Here is a 23,138-nt window from a genome sequence, read left to right as displayed (position 1 = left end):
ACCTACTCCAGAGGTTATTGATTCTGCATCAATGTCTCGAGCTCTTTTTCTTGCCACTTCAGCTAGTGCCAATTCACCCTTATCTAGTGCAAGGTAATGGATGTCCTTTGGAAAGAAAGCAAAATAAAAGATTAATCCAAAATGAATGATGGTTAAGTTACAAAGGAGATTTTGAAAGGAAGAATTTATTGTTCAGATTACAAAGCAGACATGACGTATGAATATTCTTTTTTTGTATTTTAATTTTCTTGAAATGGAGATTATAGCTATAACTAATGGCAATTATTTATACAAGTTATTTTAAATCTTTAAATCAAATGTTTGACATACTCAGTTTTGTTAGGGAATAGAAATCTTAATTACTGTTTTCCCTGTGGGGAGATTTTAATGAAGAAAAACCTCAGCTTCTTCAAAATTCAGTTGTTTGGAATACTAGTACCAAATTTGTCTCTGATATTTATGTGTCTAACACATATTACTTTGTTAAGATTATTAGTACTACTATTTGAACTCATTCTGTCAACAAATCATTGCCTCCTAACTGCCAGCGGTTTTTGGAGTACACAGCTCAATTACAATACCCGGTTTCAAGAAGCTCTGAGCCCAGTGGGGAGACCACTGTAAGCAACAGTTAAAGAATTAAAGTGCTATGAAGCGAAAGAGAAGGAATTGATCCTTGATCTGAGTCTTGAAGGATAAATAAAAGTTATACTAGGCAATGGCAGGTCTTTCAATATTAAAGGAGTACTGGATGGACTTAGAACATTTTTGTTACACAGAATGATTATTGGAACGATAATTTTACTGCAATAAAAATGGATAAAGAATATGAGCAGTCAGTTTACAATGAAATATAAATAACCTATAATCATGAAAAACATTTCACTGTATTAATACTCAAATACAAATCAAAAAATGTAATTTCAAATTAAACTTTAAAGTTAATATTTACTGTTTGCAAGGTTTGTGGGGAGATCAGCACTTATAATTACTGGGAATGTAAGAATTTATGCAGCAGGGGTTGATAAACTATGGCCTATGGGCTAAATATAGCCTGCCTCTTGTACAGTCCTTAAGAATGATGTTTACATTTTGAAATGGTTGAAGAACTGTGCTCTTATTTAATTCTGAATGGCTTTCAAATTAGCTTATGCTATAGACTTGAAAATGTTTCAACCTAAAACTATAAGGCAAAACTAGTTATATGGGAAACCTAATACAGTGATAAAGTTTCAATGAGAATTAACATTGTTTGACTTAAAAGTAATGTCAGGCTATGGTACATTTCCTGCACTGTCAAAAGCTAAAAAAAAAAAAAAACAAAAAACAAAAAAAAGACCTGAGATCTCCATTTCTACACAAATTCCCAGCAGCATACTTTCCAATTTTAATCCACAGCAGAGTTTCTCAGCCTTGATGCAAGGGCAAAGAAATGTCCATATTCCAAAATCTACTTAATAGTGTGATTGAAGAACTTTAATTGGAAGTGATTAGTGCAATGTAATGACATGCTAAAAGGTAGACGAGTCTTTTAGCTAATAGAATTCTAAAAATGACCTCTCATAGATTGATATCAATATATGGCAATTCCTATCTTTGAAGAAAGAAATTTGTAAAGGTGAAATATGTAAAACTTCATCACAGATGTGCATTAACAGATGAACATTTGCAATAGATTTTGATAATAAAGAACACTGACTTTCAACCCTAATTGAAATGTTATCCCCACCAAATTCCATTATTCACATTCATAGACTTGTCTTACAAAAATTGTACTCAGGGGAGAACCAAGATGGTGGCATAGGTTAACGCCGGAGATTGCTGCCTTGAACAACCAAATCAAAACACACCTAAAAGACGGAACGGACATCATCCAGAACCACAGGAAGGCTGGCTGAGTGGAAATTCTACAACTAGGAGGAAAGAGAATATCATACCCAGACTCAGAGGAGGCGCAGTGCTGAAGTGAAATACTCAGGTACGGAGTGTGCGCAGAGTGGGCTGGCGGCGGAGGGCGCGGTTGGTGCTTTCAATCGGGAGGGAGTCTCAGATTCTGAGCTCCAGATCCGGGCGAGTCTAGGGACCCAGACTCAAACGGGAGAAGCGGGACTGTCTGGCTTCAGTCGGAACTCGAAGGCAGCTTTCTCTCCAAGGTTTGCAGCAATTGCTGGGACTCTGTAAGGCAGAGCCCCTAGGGACGGAACTGAGAGCCGCCATAACTGCTCTCTCTGGCCCTCCCTGTTGATCCCGAGCCCGAGCGACCCACCCGCCCCGCCCAAGCCCTGTGCAGAGCCATTTGCCAGATAGCCTCAGGCAAAGGCTAGATTAGGTCCCTATATTCAATGAAGAAAATAATTTAAAATATGCCACTGTATTCAATTTGCTAGTATTGCATTTAAAACTTTTGCATCTATTTCATCCTAGCTAATAAAAGAGAAACATGGTAATTGGCGTATGACCGCTACCCTTCCCATTGGCTAATCAGGGCAATATGCAAATTAACTGTCAGCCAAGATGGCGGCCGGCAGCCAGGCAGCTTGAAACTAACATGAGGCTTGCTTGCTTCAGTGACGGAGGACTCCAACGTTCCCCGCCTGCTGCTGCAGGCCTCTGAGCTGCAAGCAACTATGTAACAAACATAGAAGCTAAACAAAACCCCAGAAACCTGCCGGGCTTCAGCCAGCAGGATCGCAACATTGTAAGCAAAGGCCAGAAACCTACTTTCAGCAGCGGAGGCCTAAGAGCTGGAGCCAAGCCTCAAAGCTAAAGCTGGCCCAGAATAAAAAAAAAGAAAAAGAAAAAAAGGAGCGGTTGGGAGTTTCCGTCACCCGCCAGCCTGAAAACAGCCCTCAGCCCCTCACCCAGACTGGCCAGGCACCCCAGTGGGGACCTCCACCCTAAAGGGTGTGTGACCAGCTGCGAACAGCCATCATCCCCTCACCCAGGCTGGCCAGGCACCCCAGTGGGAACCCCCACCCTGATCTGGGACACCCTTCAGGGCAAACCAGCCGGCCCCCACCCATGCACCAGGCCTCTATCCTATATAGTAAAAGGGTAATATGCAAACTGACCCTAACAGCAGAAAGACTGGGAATGACTGGTCACTATGACACACACTGACCACCAGGGGGCAGACGCTCAATGCAGGAGCTGCCCCCGGGTGGTCAGTGCGCTCCCACATGGGGGAGCTCTGCTCAGCCACAAGCCAGGCTGATGGCTGCCAGTACAGCGGTGGTGGTGGGAGCCTCTCCTGCCTCCTCAGCAGTGCTAAGGATGTCCTACTGCAGCTTAGGTCTGCTCCCCTCTGGCAAGTGGACATCCCCTGAGGGCTGCCGGACTGCCAGAGGAATGTCTGATTGCCAGCTTAGGCCCAATCCCCTGGGGAGCAGGCCTCAGCCAGCAGATGGTCATCCCCCGAGGGGTCCCAGACTATGCTGAGGGATCCCCCCTGAGTGCACCAATTTTTGTGCACTGGGCCTCTAGTTTTATTTTAAAAGTGTTACTAACTTGGACATAAGTTTTCAGGAAAATATTCATAAGAATGAACCATTTAATTTCTGCCATTCTTTCTCAATGACAATTTTATAATTTACCATTTACTAAAATGATTAGTATAATCATTTAGCACAATTAAGTGAAATTGGCTTCCTCTGAACAAAAGATAAACACCAGTAATCTCTGGTCATGATCCAGGTTTTCCATTTACACATATCTGTCTGTATCATCGAAGATCTAAAATAAAAAACTTGCTGTTCCTGGGTTCTCATTACCTTCACAGATGACTTTGAGTGTACTACTAGAATGAATATGCAAATTTACAACAAAAAGCATTTAACACTAAAAAAATCTTGAATAGGTTTTTCATCTTTAAATTATACTGTAGATCAGTCATTGACAGATAATGACAACTATAACATTTTATTGTTGTTATAACCTTTTCTAATTTTCATGTCTGAGTATTCATGGTATGCAGAAGCACGAAGAAAGACATGCAACAGCTAAATGATGATACTAATATGTCAACTTGGCAAATGGTAAATTACAAAATGGCCATATACATATTTAAGATTACCATGTTCTACCCTTCCCTGCTGTAGTACTTTACTTAGTTAAAATCAATTGCTAATTGAAAATTTAAATCCATAACCTTCAGCTTTCTAAGTTTAAGTTTCACCCAAAATTTTGCTTCCAGAAAATTCAAGTTCATGATGCTCTATTTCAAGTACAGATAAAATAAAATGTTGATACCATTCCTGTTCTACTTATTTAAAAATAACATTTCTTTTCATAGGGCAAATATGATCAATAAGAAATTTTAAGAAGAATAAAATATTTGATAATGTGTTAATATTATAGAATTTTCATATTTTGTAGATATGAGGAAAAAGTAAATTTCAAGATAAGCAAGTATATTAAATACTTTATATCATAGTTATATTGATATAAATTTTAGTAATTAGTCCTTAATGTCTACATAATGTTTCATACTCTTTCTTATATAAGTAAGAACAATGAATAATCCTTTTAAATGTGAAAATATATGGGAAGAACTTATATTTTGTTACCAAATGAATTTACTTGGAATGGCACATGCCTTCATATTAGACTAAGTTTTTGGAAGTTTTCATAGGACTCAAATAAAACATGATTTCTTTTCAAGAGTTATATTTGGGGCTTGTTTAAATTTTCTCTTTGGGGCTACTAGACTATTTAAATTCATTTATTTTGAATTTTTAGCCATTTAGATTTTTAATAGAAAATTATTCATATTTCACTACGCTTCCATATTTATTCCACTGTTTTATATACTATTAAACAACATAGATTTGAACTGCATGGGTGCACTTATCTCAATAAATACAATCAGCCCTCTGTATTTACAGGTTTCACATCTGTGGATTCAACCTAATACAGATTGAAAACAGTATTTTTGGTCCATGATTGGGAATCTGCAGATGCATAGGGCCAACTGTATGCATTATTCTATGCTTTTTATATAAGGTTTTTGAGCATCCCCAAAGGATCATGGAGCCAATTCCCTTTGGATGCTGAGGTCTAACTGTAGTTAAGTTTTTGGGGGAGTCAAAAGTTATATGCAGATTATTTTTTACTGCATGAAGAGTTGTTCTCTAGCCCTCAGTTTTCAAGAGTCAACTATATTATTATCATAACCTTAAAAACATTCTAGTCTTTCTATAAAAATGCTATGGGGTGATCCCCAGGATATTTTGAATTAAAAACATTAAGTAGCCAAACAATGTATTTAGTATGCTACTAAAACAGAGGTTTTATTAAAAAACAACAGGGGCCTAGATTTATATATATGCATATATATTTTCTATAAATGAAGGATAAACCAAAAGTGGCAGCTTAAGGGAGAAGGAGAGGAAAAATGTAAAGAAAGCAAAGACGGAAGCTAGACCTCATGGAATGCACCATTTTTAAAGATCTGATTTTAGAACCAATTATACATAGTTATAAAATAAAAACAAAAAGTATTCCTTGAACATCAAAAACAAAATTAATGGACTCAGTATATCAAATTTATGGCACAACTTCATGCAAAAAGCTATTTCAAGTCTATTTAAAATATAGACATATTTTATCTTTTGTGGGATATCTTTAAGAACAAAGGAATTTCAAAGAAATCTTAAAATGTTTTCATGATTATTCTAATAGGAATAGTATTTGTAGAAATATTTAGCAACCATTTTCTATAAATGTTGTATAACAAAGTCAGCAAATTACAGCCTATGAACCCAACCCAACCTACAACCAATTATTGCAAATAAAATGTTATTAAAATGCAGCCATATTCATTTATTCATATATTGTCTGTGTCTGCTTTCAAATTACAGTGGCAGAGTTGAATAGTGTCAAAGACTGCGTGGCCTGCAAAGCCTAAAGTACTATCTGTCCTTTACAAAAAAGTCTGACTACCCTTGTTCTAGCTCTTTCCCTGGAAAACAATAGCAACTCAGTGAACTAAGCACCCTAGCACCCACTCTCTGAACCCTATTGACTATTTCCTACTAAAATCAAAACTACTTGTATATAGATACATATGGTTGATTCCAGGTTGGGGATGCCTTGTCATACAAGAATGCTATCATACTACTGGAGTCATCCCAACAAAACTCAGGATCAAGTTGGAAGGGATTTCTATGGCTAAAGATGAGTGCAAAAATATTCCCAACTTTATACTATTTAATGGAATACAACAAAATCCAGCACTTAACTCAAAATTCATAAAATCTAGCTTCCAATAGATATACTAGACATGAGAAGAAGAAGAAAATGTCACCCTAACCTGGAGAAAAATTGGCAAGGAAAATTTGCTCAGTTTTATCAACTTAAAATAGGTATAGAATTATTCAATAGAATTATTATACCTATTAGGATTATTATGGAAATTAAATAAGGTAACTTATAGAAAGCCTTTGGCATAATGCCTGGCAGTTTGTAGGTGATCAAAAAGAGTTAACTCCTTTAATTCTGTGATATAAAATGATTTTTTTTTGCTGGTAATTACAAAGCATTTGGCATGCCCTTGAGCAAGACAGACTATAAATTTTAAGCAGGCATAAACACCAATATCTTCTACTCTTATGAAAGGGAAAGACTTGCATTGTTAATCTTACAAGATTAAAACAATTCTTAAGGACCTGAAAATGTATTTATTTTATTGAAAATTAGTTAAAATGTGAAAAAATTAGGTCTTTCTCTTTAGCACTTTCAATATAACCAAGTGATAAACCCTAGTAAACACACTTCATATAATTTCATTTGATCTATTTTGGCATAAAATTGATGACATGTCATGCTTAAAAGTAGAATTTGTGACATTTAAGTCTCTTAGTAATTAATAGTTCAAACATAATAAGTACCATACTGCAGGGAGTTATCTAGAATTGGAAAGCAGCTAGTGCCAAGTTTAATACTTCACTCACCTTCCAAAAATATATTGCAGAGCTTCTGATTCTAGTTATCCAGATAAGGATATATCAGACCAATACTCTTACTGAGAGCAACTAGAACAGCTGGATGAAATACTTTTAAAAATTCTGTTTAAAGATATGAGAGAACTACGGTGAGTATTTAAAGACCAAGATCCTAGACAGAAGCAAAACCTAGACTATAAGCCTGACATTTGGTGCTGCTCTTGCTTTTCAAAGCACTTGCCAATTTGTAATTGGCGGCCAATAGGCTGAGAAACTTAGCAGAAAGTAGTGTTTGAGAAGTTAAGAAACTGCAGAAAATTTCAGGTAGAGTCATTGGGCTGAGGGTACAAAGTTATACTTCAGGGCCTGTGGAGGAGGCTGGGCTTTCAGCAAGGATTCCTGAGGGGCTCTCTTGATAAAAGTATCAAGTGGAAACAAACCAGCTCTCAGACTGAAGCTCAGGTTCAAATAAACTCAGCCCTAGAATGGTGGTGTTTAACCCTTGCCCTAACTATCTGCCAGAAGCAAAGGCAATTTCTTTCTGAAGGTAAAATAACACTATGTCCATCATTCAATTTTTTAAAATTAGCAAAACAAAAACAAACTTATAGAAACAGAGGCCAAATGGATGATTGCCAGAGGGAAGGGTGATAGGGAGGTGGGTGAAAAGGGTGAAGGGGAATATAGTCACCACTATTGTGATAAGTTTGCATGGTGACAGATGATTGCTAGAATTAGTGAGGTGACCACATTGTAAGGTATAATAAATGTAGAATACTTATGCTGTACACCTGAAACTACTATAACTAAAATATATTGTATGCCCAAAATACTTAAAAATAAACAAATACATTAAAAAAGAGGAAAGAAATAAGACCAAATGACCTTAAACAACAACAGAAAGACCCATCAAAAAGACATTAGTCAACAATAAAAAAAAAAAAAAGACATTAGTCAAGAGAAAAAAAATTATAGGAGGCTTCCATTCTAAGATGGTGTCATAGGAAGACCCTGAACTCACCTCCTCCTGAAAACACATTTAATTTACACCCACAGACAGAGCAGCTTCCCCTGAAGAACTGAGGGTTGACTGAACAGCTTCTGCACAACAAACACAAGAGAGACCACACGGAAACATCTCCCTGCAGCTTCCAGATGTGGGACTTGCCCCCTGGGACTCCCCTCAGCTTAAACCCTCCTTAGTTACAACTCCCACCTAGGTGTGGCTTGTCCCTAGGATTTCCTGAAGACCACACGGGCTTCAGCTACAGCACCGGAGGCTTACCTCTGGAAATTCCTACAGCTCACACCTGATCTATCTTTAGCTTCAGGTCCCAGTGTGGCTTGCCCCAGGGACTACCCAAGGCCTGAGCCCACTCCAGCTACAACTCCAACTGGCCTGCCAAGGTGGTCCCAGTACAGCTTGCCCCTTGTCCTGACCCACTCCAGCTATAGCTCCAAGCCCTGGGTAAGGTTTGCCGCTCCACTCACTGTGGCCCCCACACACGCGAGCTCCAGCTGGCTTGCTAAAGACATTTGGCATACGCAGTCTACAAAGAGGTAGTTTCTACATAAGGTCACTCCTTCAAGACATGAGAGATTGCTGTTTTGTCTAATTCATAGAAACAAACACAAGGCCTGTGGCCCACCAGCCTCGAGTTTGACATGCTTGTTCTACAGGTGATTACAAAGGGGAAAATAGTAACTTTATAGTAGAGAAACTTGAGGACAAGCCCGAACTTGGTGATTGAAGTTAACATCACCAATATGGGAACAAGTCACAGTCATCTGCCACCTGATAGGATCAATGAGAAAAACAGTGTCACTTCTGGGGTATTCCTGCTACCTATGCATAGCCTGAATCTAATGAAGTATCAGACGAACCCAAGTTGAGGGACATTCTACAAAATAACTGGCCCCATCACTTCAAAATGTCAAAGGTGAGAGGATAAAGAATAAGACTGACCCAGATGAAGGAAGGCTAGAGAGACATGACAACTGAAATGCGACAGGTGATCTTAGATTGGATCCTACACCTGAAAAATTCTTAATAAAGAGCACAAGTAAAACAATGGATGAAATTTGAATAAAGTATGTGTGTTGGATTTTAAAAATTATAGTAAATATGTAATTAATAAGGTATTAAAAGGGAAAACAGAATAATATAGTTAATACAGAAAAGGAAAAGATATCTAACTAGTTAAAAGGACAGAATAGGTGGGACCTATAGAAAAGAGGGTGGGATAAATAACTGTACTATCATTTATGTAATATTTTAATTAAATAATCCAATTAAAAGACAAAGATTGTGAGAGTTGATTAAAAATATCTAACTTTATATTGCTTATAAGAGATCTACTAAGTATAAGGAAACATCTATACTAATAAAGGGGTAATATGCTAATTAGACTGGACGTCTTCTGGACATCCTTCCGGACAAAGCCATGGTGGCGGGGGCCGAGGCAGAGGCAGTTAGGGGCAATCAGGCTGGCAGGGGAGAGCAGTTAGGGGCAATCAGGCTGGCAGGGGAGAGCAGTTAGGGGTGATCAGGGCAGCAGGGGAGAGCAGTTAGGGGCAATCAGGCAGGCAGGCAGAGTGGTTAGGGGTGATCAGGCAGGTAGGCAGGTGAGTGGTTAGGAGCCAGCAGTCTCAGATTGCAAGTCCTGGATTGGAGAGGGTGCAGGCTGGGCTGAGGGACCCCCTGCTCCCCCCACCCCCATGCACGCATTTTGTGCATTGGGCCTCTAGTGGATATATAATATAGGAAGGATGTATGAAGCATATGCAAACTGAAATAAAGCTGGTGTAGGTATATTCTGAAGTTTTAAGGCAAGAGCATTACTAGAAAATAGAAGAATATTTCATAACAATAAATGCTCAATAAACCAGGAAAATATGACAGTTCTGAATTGCATGCACCTAATTAAACAACCTAAAACAAATAAAAAAGATAAACAAACAAGTCCACAATCACATTTTATTTATTTTTTATTTTTTTTAAATATATTTTATTGATTTTTTACAGAGAAGAAGGTAGAGAGATAGAGAGTTAGAAACATCGATGAGAGAGAAACATCGATCAGCTGCCTCCTGCACATCTCCCACTGGGGATATGCCCGCAACCCAGATACATGCCCTTGACCGGAATCGAACCTGGGACCTTTCAGTCCGCAGGCCGACGCTCTATCCACTGAGCCAAACTGGTTTTGGCCACAATCACATTTTAATACACTACACTAGTCTCAGAGAAGATACAGAAATATTGAACAGTCTAACAAACTTGATTTGATATAGAACTCTGCTCCTGGCAATTGTAAACTGCAAAGTATACATTTGTTTTTTCAATGTACATTGAAATTTTACCACTGACCATATAATGAGCCATACAGGAAGTTTCAACAAAGTTCAAAAGGTTGATATAATACAGAATAGGTTAAGGTGTGTGTGTGTGTGTGTGTGTGTGTGTGTGTGTGTGTGTTCCTAGAAAAAGTTCATTGTTTAAAATTAGGAAGGATATTTTTAAAAAACCATGGGCAAAGATTTCACAACAAAAGTGTTAGAAGTATTTTAAGCTCGATAATGATAAAAACATATAACATTTTTAAAAAACAAAAATTATCAGAACACAGTCAAAGCTATGTATGAATGGAAATTAGAACCTTGAATGCATATGTTAGACAATAAAGGCTGAAAAATCCATGATTTAAGCATCTATCACAAGAAGTTAGAATAAGGACAACACATTTAAACAAAGTTGGAAGACTTACACTACTGGATATACTTATAAAGTTCAGTAATTAAGACAGTTTGGTATTGGTGCAATGTTACAAAGTCTAGTAGTAGACCAACACATACACAGATATGGGCACCTGGTTTATGACAAAGGTGGTCCTGTAAAGCAATAAGCAAAGGACAGTCTTGTCAATAAATGGTCATATACAGGGTGGGGCAAAAGTAGATTTACAGTTCATTTGGAAAATAATACAATCATTAATAAATAATACAAAAATAAACTCTGTTTCACATACTCAAAACTGTAAACCTACTTTTGCCACACCCTGTATATGATAGAATTAATTTTGATCCATGCCCAAAAAATCAATATAGGTAGGTTGTAGGCTTCAATGTTAACATTAAAATAATAAAACTTCTAGATAATAAAAAGGAGGCTATTTTCAAGAACTTGGGGTAGTAAAAGATTTTAAAAACAGGACATGAGGAGCATTAACCACCTCTAGCAACTACCATTCTATTCTATATCTATGACATCAGCTTTGTCCTTTTCAAGATTATACCGTAGATATAACTGATATCATACAGTATTTGTCTTTCTCTATCCAGCTTTTTTCACTTATCATAATGCCCTCCAGATTCATTTATGTTGTAGCAAAAGGCAAGATTTCCTTCATTTTTATGGCTAAATAATATTCCTGTGTGTGTGTGTGTGTGTGTGTGTGTATGTGTGTGTGTGACATTTTCTTTATTCATTCATATATCAATGGACACTTAGGTTGTTTCCATATCTTGACTGTTGTGAATGATGCTGCATTGAACACAGGATTATAGCTCTCTCTTTGAGATACTGATTTCATTTCCTTCAGATATATAGCCATATGTGGAATTGCTGGATCACATGGTAGTTCTATTTTTAATTATTTTAGTAACTTCCATGTTGTCTTCCAAAATGGCTGTATCAATTTACATTCCCACCAACAGTGTACAAAAGTTCCCTTTTCTCCATATCCTTGTCAACATTTGTAATCTCGTACCTTTTTTGATAAAATTATCATAGCAGGTATGAGATGATATCTCATTGTGATTTGGATTTTTATTTCCCTGATGATTAGTAATGTTGAGCACCTTTTCATGTACCTGTTGGCTATTTGTATGTTTTCTTTGGGAAAATGTCCATTTAGGTCCTTTGCTCATTTTTTTTCATCAGATTATTTGATCTTTTTTTTGTTGAGTTGTATGAGTTCCTTATATTTTTTGGATATTAATCCCTTAGTAGATACATGATTTGCAAATATTTTCTCCCATTCCGTATACTGTCTTTTCAAATTATCGACTGTTTCCTTTGCTGTACAGAAGCTTTGTAATTTGATGTAGTCTCATTCATTTTGCTTTTGTTGCTATGCTTTTGTTGTCTTATCCAAACATCATTGCTAAGACCAAAGTAAAGGAACTATTTTTCAATGTTTCCCTCTAGTCTAGTTTTATGGTTTTAGGTCTTACATTTAGTTCTTTAATGCATTTTGAGTTAATTTTTGTGAGTGGTGTAAGGTAGGATTCTAGTTTCATTCTTTTGCATGTGTATATCCAATTTTCCCACCACCATTTATTGACTATTGTCTCCCCATTGTGTGTTCTTGACACTCTTGTCAAAGACTAGTTGACCATAGATGCATGGATTTATTTCTGGGCTCGCTGTTCTCCTCTATTGGTCTATATGCCTGTTTTGTGTGTGTGTGTGTGTGTGTGTGTTTTAAATCTTCACCAGAGGATGTTTTAAATTAATTTAAGAGAAAGAGAGGTAGGGGAGAGAGAAACATTGATGTAACAGAGAAACACCACACCAATGTGAGAGAGAAACATCAATTTCAGAGAGAACATTGATCAATTGCTTCCTGTATGCACCCAAATTGGGGATTGAACCTGCAAACTTTTGTATGTGCTCTGTCTGGGAATCAAACCCGCAACCTTTTGGTGTACAGGATGATACTCCAACCAACTGAGCCACCCAGCCAGCGCTATATGCCTGTTTTTAATGCCAGTACAACTCATAGAATGAATATAATGTAAAGGTTAAAGTAATGATATAGACCTATTTTTTTTGATATGGAAAACAGTCTATCATGTCACATTTTTTATTAAAAAAATCAATTTACAAATGTAAAGTATAGTGTACAGTATGTGTATATTCACATAGGGAGGCAACATTACTAATCATCAGGGAAATAAAAATCCAAATCACAATGAGATATCATCTCATACGTGCTATGATAATTTTATCAAAAAAGGTAAGATTACAAATGTTGACAACGATATGGAGAAAAGGGAACTTTTGTACACTGTTGGTGGGAATGTAAATTGATACAGCCATTTTGGAAGACAACATGGAAGTTACTAAAACTTCCTGGATAGAAATATATCAAATAATTTTTACTTTGATCTTTATATTTTATGATACTGTTTTCTTTTATTATAGTATTTATTCTTATAATAAAATATTTTATTTTCACCTAAGGTCTTACTGAATCATAATTATTTTGCTTACAAAATATCCTCTCCTTTACATTTCTATAATTCATACCCTGTTTCAGGTTTTCATTATTTCATGCCATAACATGTAATAATGACAGTTGTCCTTTCTCAACAGTAATATAATAACACATGATATCTGTATAGTACTTCCCATTTTACAAAGAACTTTCAATACATTATCCCCACTGAGACTCAAAACAACTTTATGAGTAGGTACTGTGTTGTTATCTATTTTATATTAAAAAAAAAACACACCTCCAAAGTTACTAGCTTTGAAGGGAACTTCTAATCCAAATTTCATGTATTTTCTATTATGCCTGACTGATTTGGGGTAAGGATAAACCTAAACTCCTTAACATGGTCTGGACATAATAAGGAGTACAACATATTTCCCAGAACTGAAAGAAGGATAATGTAGCTGGAAAGCAGAGGGATGAGACTGGAGAGGCATATTAAGGAGTTAGAGGAGAAACCAAGATGGCGGCATAGGTTAACGCCGGAGATTGCTGCCTCGAACAACCACTTCAGAGATATAACTAAAGGACAGAACGGACATCATCCAGAACCACAGGAAGGCTGGCTGAGTGGAAATTCTACAACTAGGAGGAAAGAGAATATCATACCCAGACTCAACGGAGGCGCAGTGCTGAAGTGAAATACTCAGGTGCGGAGTGTGCGCGAGCGGGCTGGCGGCGGAGAGCGCGGTTGGTGCTTTCAATCGGGAGGGAATTTCAGACTCTGAGCTCCAGATCCGGGCGAGTCTCTGGGGACCCAGACTCAAACGGGAGAAGCGGGACTGTCTGGCTTCAGTCGGAACTCAAAGGCAGCTTTCTCTCCGAGGTTTGCAGCGGTTGCTGGGACTCTGAGAGGCAGAGCCCCTAGGGAAGGAACTGAGAGCAGCCATAACTGCTCAATCCGGCCCGCCCTGTAGATCCCCAGGGACCCGCCCCGCCCAAGCCCTGTGCAGAGCCATTTGCCGGATAGCCTCAGGCAAAGGCTAGATTAGCACCGCCCTAGAGATCCAGCACAGAAGCTCTCCCACTGCAGACACAGCTGACTCTCATAGCCAGTTAGCCTGGAGGTCAAATCACCCCTGGTATTACCGACAACAATCAAGGCTTAACTACAAGACTGCGCACAAAGACCACTAGGGGGTGCATCAAGAAAAGATATAAAAATGCGGAGACAAAGAAACAGGACGCAAATGTCAGAAATGGAAGATATAGAGCTCAAAACCACACTTCTAAGGTCTCTCAAGAACTGTCTAGAAGCTGCCGATAAACTTAGTAAGGCCCTCGAAAAGACTGGTGAGACCGCCGATAAATGTAATGAGATCCTCAAGAAATCTAATGAGACCCTCGATGTTGTGATAAAGAACCAACTAGAAATTAAGCATACACTGACTGAAATAAAGAATATTATACAGACACCCAACAGCAGACCAGAGGAGCGCAAGAATCAAGTCAAAGATTCGAAACGCGAAGAAGCAAAAAACACCCAACTGGAAAAGCAAAATGAAAAAAGAATCCGAAAATACGAAGATAGTGTAAGGAGCCTCTGGGACAGCTTCAAGCGTACCAACATCAGAATTATAGGGGTGCCAGAAGATGAGAGAGAGCAAGATATTGAAAACCTATTTGAAGAAATAATGACAGAAAACTTCCCCCACCTGGTGAAAGAAATAGACTTACAGGTCCAGGAAGCGCGGAGAACCCCAAACAAAAGGAATCCAAAGAGGACCACACCAAGACACATCATAATTAAAATGCCAAGAGCAAAAGACAAAGAGAGAATCTTAAAAGCAGCAAGAGAAAGAAACCCAGTTACCTACAAGGGAATACCCATACGACTGTCAGCTGATTTCTCAACAGAAACTTTGCAGGCCAGAAGGGAATGGCAAGAAATATTCAAAGTGATGAATGCCAAGAACCTACAACCAAGATTACTTTATCCAGCAAAGCTATCATTCAGAACTGAAGGTCAGATAAAGAGCTTCACAGATAAGGAAAAGCTAAAGGAGTTCATCACCACCAAACCAGTATTATATGAAATGCTGAAAGGTATCCTTTAAGAAGAGGAAGAAGAAGAAAAAGGTAAAGATACAAATTATGAACAACAACTATGCATCTATCAACAAGTGAATCTAAGAATCAAGTGAATAAATAATCTGGTGATCATAATAGAATCAGGGACATAGAAAGGGAATGGACTGACTATTCTTGGGGGGGAAAGGGGTGTGGGAGATGCGGAAAGAGACTGGACAAAAATCGTGCACCTATGGAAGAGGACAGTGGGTGGGGAGTGAGGGCGGAGGGTGGGGCGGGAACTGGGAGGAGGGGAGTTATGGGGGGAAAAAAGAGGAACAAATGTAATAATCTGAACAATAAAGATTTAATTTTTAAAAAAGAAAGGAGTTAGAATTTATTCCAAAGGCAATAGGAAGCTACTAAAGGGTTTTAAATAGAGGACTGAAGTAATAAATTATCACTTTCTTGACCAGGAGTCTGTAAAAATTTTCTGTAATGACCCAGATAGTAAATATTTTAGGATTTACAAGCCATATGGTTTCTTGCAACTACTCAACTCTGCCATTGTAGAGCAAAAGCAGTCATAAACAGCATATAAACAAGTGAGTTTGCCTGTGTTCCAATAAAACTTCCCTTATATTTTTTAAGAACATGTTTTTATTGGTTTTTAGAGAGGAAGGGAGAGGGAGAGAGAGAAACATCAGTCGGCTGCCCCCTGCACGTCTCCCTACTGGGTGAATATCATATACTCTTAAGTGTCATGTAATACTATTATTTTGACATGTCTTGAAAATGTAAAACTATGAAAAACCATTTCTGGGATGGACCTGGCTGGCAGGCCATAGTTTGCTGACACCTAGTTTAGATGATCACATAGGCTACCCTGAAAAGGGAAGAGGTGGATCATTTCAGACACATTTTCTCAGGTCCAGAATGTTCATATTGACTTTTGAATATTCAAGGTCTGTTGCTATCATGCTATATGTCTTTTATCTCTCTACCACTGATAGATGCTAATGCAAAAAGACTATTTGCAGATTATAGCTAATACATATTTTTGGTGATCCCTTTGTGTTCCATGTAGTGTTAATTTTAGTTTTTCAGGAAAAGATATCTTGGGAATAGAACATAATTTATATTAGGGATAATTCTGTTTATTTTATAAACTTTTAAATATAAAGAGGTGATATTTCTCAGTATATAGGCTAGACCTATAGACCTCTGGCTAGATAATAATTTAAACAGGAATAGTTGATCTATTAGAAAACATGCTTTTAGACAATTTCAACGTGGAGCCTCAAATGTATATAGAAGATTCATGAACCTAAATTGGAATGTTGAGGCCATGATGCTCCCTTAAGGCTCATAATGCTTAAGATACACCTTGGGCTGCAAATAAGTTACATGTGAAGAGTAAAGATGCAGCTTTCTGACAATGATTGTTCACTTTTACAAATAAAAAAGAAAGTAAACTTATTTCTCTCCTTCCCTTATTTTAGGTTCTTATCTTTTACACATAAAAATCCTTATTGGTTAGGGTTAGCCTTTCTGTAGAAAGGTTTGGACTAGGAGTTTAAAACAACATGAAGACTTTATATTGTTACTAGCTAACCTGAGACTAAATGCGGAAACAGGTATGATTTTTTTAAAAAACGTTTAGAAGATGGCTTTGATGATTATGTATTAATTGTCAAAGCAGTAGAAATTATACAACAATATAATATATTGAGAAAGTTTGCCAGACACTATACATTTAAATATACAATCTCTTCAGTTCTTATCTTGGCTAGAAAAAGATTGGGACTATAGACATAAAAAAAATAAAGACATGAAAAAAATATATCCTACTGGGGTGAGTAGTAGCAGAGGTGAGAAAGTGGAGATAAAGAGGAAAAGTCAATGTGATTAGAAAAATCTAAAAATTGTTGTCATTAAATTTCAGACACTGTGATGTCAGCATGCATAGAAAACCTTACCTCAGTATACTAATATGCCTACTCAATTTGACATAGCAAAATACAGATAACAAATAACAGAAGGTTCATACTTTTGCAGTAATTAGAATTTTTTCATGATCAGTGAAAGCACAATTTAATTGAATGATGAAAAGTTAGAATTTAAATAATAAACTCAATCTGAAGACAAGTGACCTAACGTCATCCTACATAATAAAAGCCTAATATGCAAATCAACTGAACTGTGGAATGACCGGTTGCTATGATGCACACTGACCAGCAGGGGGCAGACATTCAAGCGGGAGATGCCTCCAGCCCGCAGGCCCCAGGCCAGCCAAGGTGGGTGCCAGTGGGGGCCCCTCCCTGATCGCCCCGCATAGGGAGGTGACCGGCGGCGGCGGCAGGGGATGGGGAGGTGAGTGGGCAGCGCCAGGTTGGCCAAGGCAGGTGCCAGGGGGGGCCCCTCGGATCGCCCCTCCAGTCACCCCACAGATCAGCCCTGATCACCGGCCAGGCCTAGGGACCCTACCCATGCATGAATTTCGTGCATTAGGCCTCTAGTGAATTCATATTTAACATCTAAAGCATCAAAGCTTAATTTAAACTACAAATGTCTTCATTGTGCAGAAGATTCAGGTAAAAGAGCCTTCCAGTTTTTGTTGTTTTCAAGAAGCTTTTGTTTTATTGTTTCCTCGACAATGAACACACTGAGAAACCAGAAAAGGAACCCTACCTTTTTTGTTCGTGTGATCTCACTGTGACATTGGGGTGAAAGATCTTATAAGAACCTAATATAGAGCACAAGGATCTGTAAAAAACTAGATTTTACTGTTTATAGCTAATAAATGGGAGGACTAAAGTATATGTGAATTTATAACCTCTTTGGTCTACTTTACACTGTGGTTACTTTAAAAATACAAGTGAGAACATTCAGAATTTGTTACTTTGCACTAAAATCTAAGGGACAGACTGAGCACATTCAAGATGTATGGGACCCTATGTCCTAGCTTCTGTATCTGTACTTCAGAGAATGGATTAGAAAGACATTTAAGCTTATTAGCTAGAAAGGTGTCATCTCCTCACATCAAGGTACATGAGGAGAAAAGTTCAAGAATTATAAATTCTTAGAAAACATTAAAAAATCCGTTGGGCTCTGGCAGGGAAAATGTCAACAAGTCAAAAGAAACTGGATGGCTATTGACCAGTTCCATGAAGGCAAGGCTGCAAGCCAAGATGGAATAATGCTTTCCCACCATGTGTCTAAGGCACACATGACACTAATCCTTTTTAATGGTCACAAAAGCTGACAACTTACTCAGCCTTAGAACTGAAGGCACAAAATCATCTCTGGGAATGACTCACCATAAACAGGTCTCGGGCACCAATGTCAACAGCTAACAGAAATGCCTTTTCAAATCTCTGGTACCTGTAAGGAAGAAATGTTATCTATTAGTGGCAAGGAGAGAGCCATTTGTTTAATGTATTTATGTGTTATTGTTTTTGTTCTTCTGATGGCAAAAATATTTTCAAACAGTGCAGTCTTTGTCCGCGGGGGTCTTTAGTGTGAGATGATGTTGTGCTTAGGAGGAACTGAGGCCAGTGCCTGTGGAGGCCCTTCAGTGCCACGTCCGAGAACAAGCATAGCCTGGAGTGGGTGCTGCTGAATAGAGGGAAAGACAGCTTAGGAAATATTTTTTTCGTAACTTTTTACTATTTGTGCCTTGTGAAAGTATAAGAACTTAGAGACTGTAGCAGGATAAGAGTAATTAACACTTTAATTATACTTTGTGCGCCTAAGTTAAAAGTTGAGAAGTCAAATATTGACAAGAGTCATTTGTGAGTTTTTAAAAAAATACATCTTAGGCTGTTGTAAAATGACAATATAAGTGGTTTCTAACTATTTTTTAAAAATAATTCTTTTCTACTCTTTTTTCAATCTTCTTTTCCCCTAAAGCATAATTTTGATAATTTTCTTTGAGTAAGTTTAATTTTAGGCTCAGATAAATGAGAAGAAACTGAAATTTAAATTAGTTAGCTTTATAGAAAGTTCAAGATATTGAGGGGAAAGTATGTCATGAACACGTACAGTTGACTGTTGAACAGCTGGGGGTTAGGGATGCCAACCCCCACAGAGCCAAAAATTCACCTCTAACTTTGACTCCCCCAAAGCTTAACTACAGTTGGGCCTTGTTATCCATGGGAGGACTGGTTTCAGGAACCCCCGCAATACCAAAATCTGCAGATGCTCACGTGTCATATAAAACAGTGTAATGCATATAGTCAGCCCTCCACATCTGCAGATTCCCAACCATGGACAGAAAATATCGTTTTCAATCAGCAGTTTGTTAAATCCATGGATGTAAAACCCATGGAGGACCCACTGTATCTATTGAAAAAAAAATCTGCATATAAGTGGACCCCTTTGTGGTTTAAAGCCATATTGTTTCAGGATCAACTCTGCACAGGGTTTTGGAAGGAAAGACCTTCTTTATTTTGCACGAAGGCTGAGATTTACATAGGTAAAACTGTCAATTTTTCTGACTCTAGAAATGAGCAGGTAAATTACCAAGTTCTCTGTTCTCTATTTTATCATATTTCAAATAAAACATATAGGAAGTATGGAATATTAACAGATTATACAAATTTTATTAGTAAAATAGCTAAAGAAATTAAAATTCAAACAAACAAGGCTTATTCTTATAACACAGGAGCTGGTAGGTCCAGAACTGTAAACACTTCAGTTTCCATGTTATGTTTGATGACTGTTATCTGTTCTTGGCCCTTCTTACTAGTATCTCCAGCATTTACCTGAATACATTTCAACTACAGGAGATCAGAAGGCAATTGTGTTTATTTTTGTTCCTGGAAGCTCCTGGTTCCTTATAAATTCAGTGGGGGTGGGATGTAATGAAGCAGAGGACAGAGGATGAGCAAGTTGTACTACTTTTCCATACATTCACTGCCACTTGGCATTTACTCCCATTCCAGTGAAACTTTCCTGGCAATAGTAATCATCCATCTTCTTCTAATGATAAACTTAATGGTCAGTTCTCATTGTGTGTGCCCTTGGGCCACCTCTGACTCTGTAAACTTCCCCTCCTTGAAAGCCTCTCTTTCCTGCATTTGCAAGTGCTATGCTTTGTTTTCCCATTTCTTAGATTTCATCTTCTTAGTCCTCTTTCCTAGTTCATTTTTCTCTGTCTACTCCATGAGTTGGCATACTATGGTCTGCTTTTACTTATATTTACTCCAGTCTCCCAAGAACATTACCCACTCCCAGGGCATGGGTAATTACATCAGTGACTCACAAATCTCTAGGATCCATCTCTCTTCCAGGCAGTTAAAATTAAACATGGCTAATATGTCCACTGATACATCAATTTGTCAACCACATATATGACTCATTGAAATTCAAGAGAGTGAAATTAGGGGGACAAGTTAGGATGTACTCTTCATTCTAGATGAGAGGTAATGATGAACATTATGATAAAAATAAAAGAAATGGCATTGGTATCTGGCAACCTGGTTTACCAGAAGTACCAAAAGAAGATCCCAACTAGATTGCTATAAAATATATGTTAGAATATATCACAGGACCCTAAAAAAAAAAGGAAATCTTCAACAAAATCCCTGATTGAAACTAGAGTGAGGATCCCTGAGCAGAGAACAAATGGGGGTTGGGGAAGGCAAGGCAGAGCTACACTCAGGGCTATTATCCTCAGGAAACTGGACCTTGAACAAGTTTTAAGGTTAAAGGTGCTAATAAGTCTGAGTCTTCTGATTAAGGCAGGAGCAAAAATTTTCCTACGTTATTAAACTTTGGCAGAAACAATTTAAAAATTCATGTCTAGATTAAAGTACTTTTGATACAAGCCCCCAGGATTACTATAAATTAAAATAAAGCAAATATGAGCTCACAAGGATCATCAAATACACAAGGAAACAAGCTACCATAATGGAAAATTAGAAAATAAACAGGTTTATATATCCATGGGTTTCAGATAATTGAATTATTAAAGTTAGAATATAAAATAACTCAGAATATGATATTTATACTGAAAATAAACACACAATATGATACAATAAAAATTACTAGGTAGGTTTTTCAAAGAATAAAACAGAACTTTTAGATATGAAAATATTAATTATTAAAGTTAAATAACTTGGTACAGTTGAGAGAATTAGCAAGCTGAAAGATATATAAATAAGGAATTACAATGTTGCAGAGACAGGAGATAAAAAATATAAAGAGGTTGAGCAAGATAGAGATGAAAAGGTTTAACATGTCTACTCAGGGAATTAAATTAATGGCTGAGATGATATGAATCAATAAACACAAGAGGAACAATGTATATCAAGCAGGATAAATGGAACGAAATATATAATTATATGTTTGTAATGGAAATGCAGAACTCCAATAATAAAAATTCTTAAAAACTGCCAAAGAAAAGACAGATCACCTACAAAGGAACTTCAAATAGACTGACACTAGACCTCTTTATAGCAACAATGGAAGGTAGAAGACAGTAGGAAAATATCTTCAAATTATGGAGAGAAAATAAACATCAATCTTGTATGATGTAACAGTGGAACTCTCTTTCAACAATGAAAGCAAAATAAAGACCCTTCCAGGTTTACAAAAACTGAGCACATTCAACTGATTTTCAATAATGGGACTACTAGGGAACATGCCTCAGGAAAAATGAAAATGACCTCAGGAAAAAAGTCTGAGAAGCAACTGCTTTTAAAAAAGGATTCAGTTAGTATACAGGAAGATAAATATGCATGGCACACCGACACACAAAAGTTTTGATATTTTTTAAGATCAGAAAATATTAATTAGCAATATCATGTAACTCAGAAGGGATTAGTAATATCATGGAACCCGGCCACCTGGCTTTAAAACTTGCACCCTCTACCACAGTGCTGCTCTAATGCTACTGGAAAAGAATGAACTGTGTGCTGGAGGCTTATCGGTCCTTCTTCTTCAGATCAGGTCTCTGGTTCTTGGGTTTTCTGAGTTCAAGATGAGCAATGCCATGTTGCATTCATTAAAAAGGAATGATCAAATTGCTTCCACGTTTGGCTCCATATCAGAAAGGAGATCAGCCAGCTGCCTGTTGGCTCTATAGTATGTTAGGAACCCCAAATTCCATCATTTTGAACCCTACAAGTTTAGAACTAATGTCATTCAAAAGTTATCACAAGATACTGTCAACTACAAGTACATTTTCTCTTACAAAATACCTCTAATGCTTGAGGTTCTGTGTTAGGAATCAAAGGGTTGGAAAAACTGTTGACATTAGTCCTTGATCTTAGGCAACTCACAGTCTAGTAGGAGAGACAGCCATAAACAGTGATAACAACTCTATCACTTACTAAGTACTAAAATTTTATTTTCCTATAAGTTTACTATTTTAATTAATTTGAAACCCAGCTAAAATTTCCCTCTACTTTGTATTGTGCCAAATTAACCACTGGATATAACTATTTTCTACCCATATCTTTTTCTCTATTTATAGACTATTTTTAAAGATAAACTATTTCTGATTAACTTATTACAGTTCAAAATAAGATACGAAAAAATAAAAGTTTCTTATTTGTTTTTAACTTTTTGTTTTCAAAAATGAAAGTTTTATTAGCTTTTTTCATTAATCAATAAATACTGAGTGGTATTTAGAAGCCTCTGGAAAGAAAACTTGGAATTGGTTCTCTCCTTTTATCCCCCATATAAAATACTTATAAATGTACACTAAAAGGACATATTTGAAGTCATTTGGCTTAGGAATAAACAGGTTTATTTTCATCCTCTGAAGGGAAAGAGTACATTTGGAAAGAGGGAGGCTCATAAAAACTGCGACTGAGTGCCCGGGGGTTGCTCACTCACCGAGGTGCTCCTCTCTGTGAAACAACAGCAGGGTCTTATTTTTGAGTTGTGGGCTCTCCTAGAT

At 37.3% G+C, this 23,138-nt stretch overlaps 1 protein-coding gene across 3 annotated transcripts in view; it reads right to left on the bottom strand.

The window, feature by feature from the left end:
* LOC118668947 (WD repeat containing planar cell polarity effector) overlaps positions 1-23,138 on the bottom strand; it is a 244,340-nt gene that overhangs the window by 76,465 nt on the left and 144,737 nt on the right. For all 3 annotated transcript variants that reach the window (XM_036334387.1, XM_036334385.1, XM_036334388.1), the window contains 2 exons: positions 18,550-18,613; positions 3-105 (listed from right to left, as the gene is read on the bottom strand). In XM_036334387.1, the coding sequence (XP_036190280.1) occupies positions 3-105; positions 18,550-18,613 (167 nt within the window). The remainder of the gene's footprint in view (positions 1-2; positions 106-18,549; positions 18,614-23,138) is intronic.

Source organism: Myotis myotis, unplaced genomic scaffold, assembly GCF_014108235.1.
Source record: "Myotis myotis isolate mMyoMyo1 unplaced genomic scaffold, mMyoMyo1.p scaffold_m19_p_14, whole genome shotgun sequence".
NCBI lineage: Eukaryota > Metazoa > Chordata > Mammalia > Chiroptera > Vespertilionidae > Myotis > Myotis myotis.
Note: the sequence above shows the minus strand (reverse complement) of the source record. Positions and strands in the feature narration are given on the sequence as shown.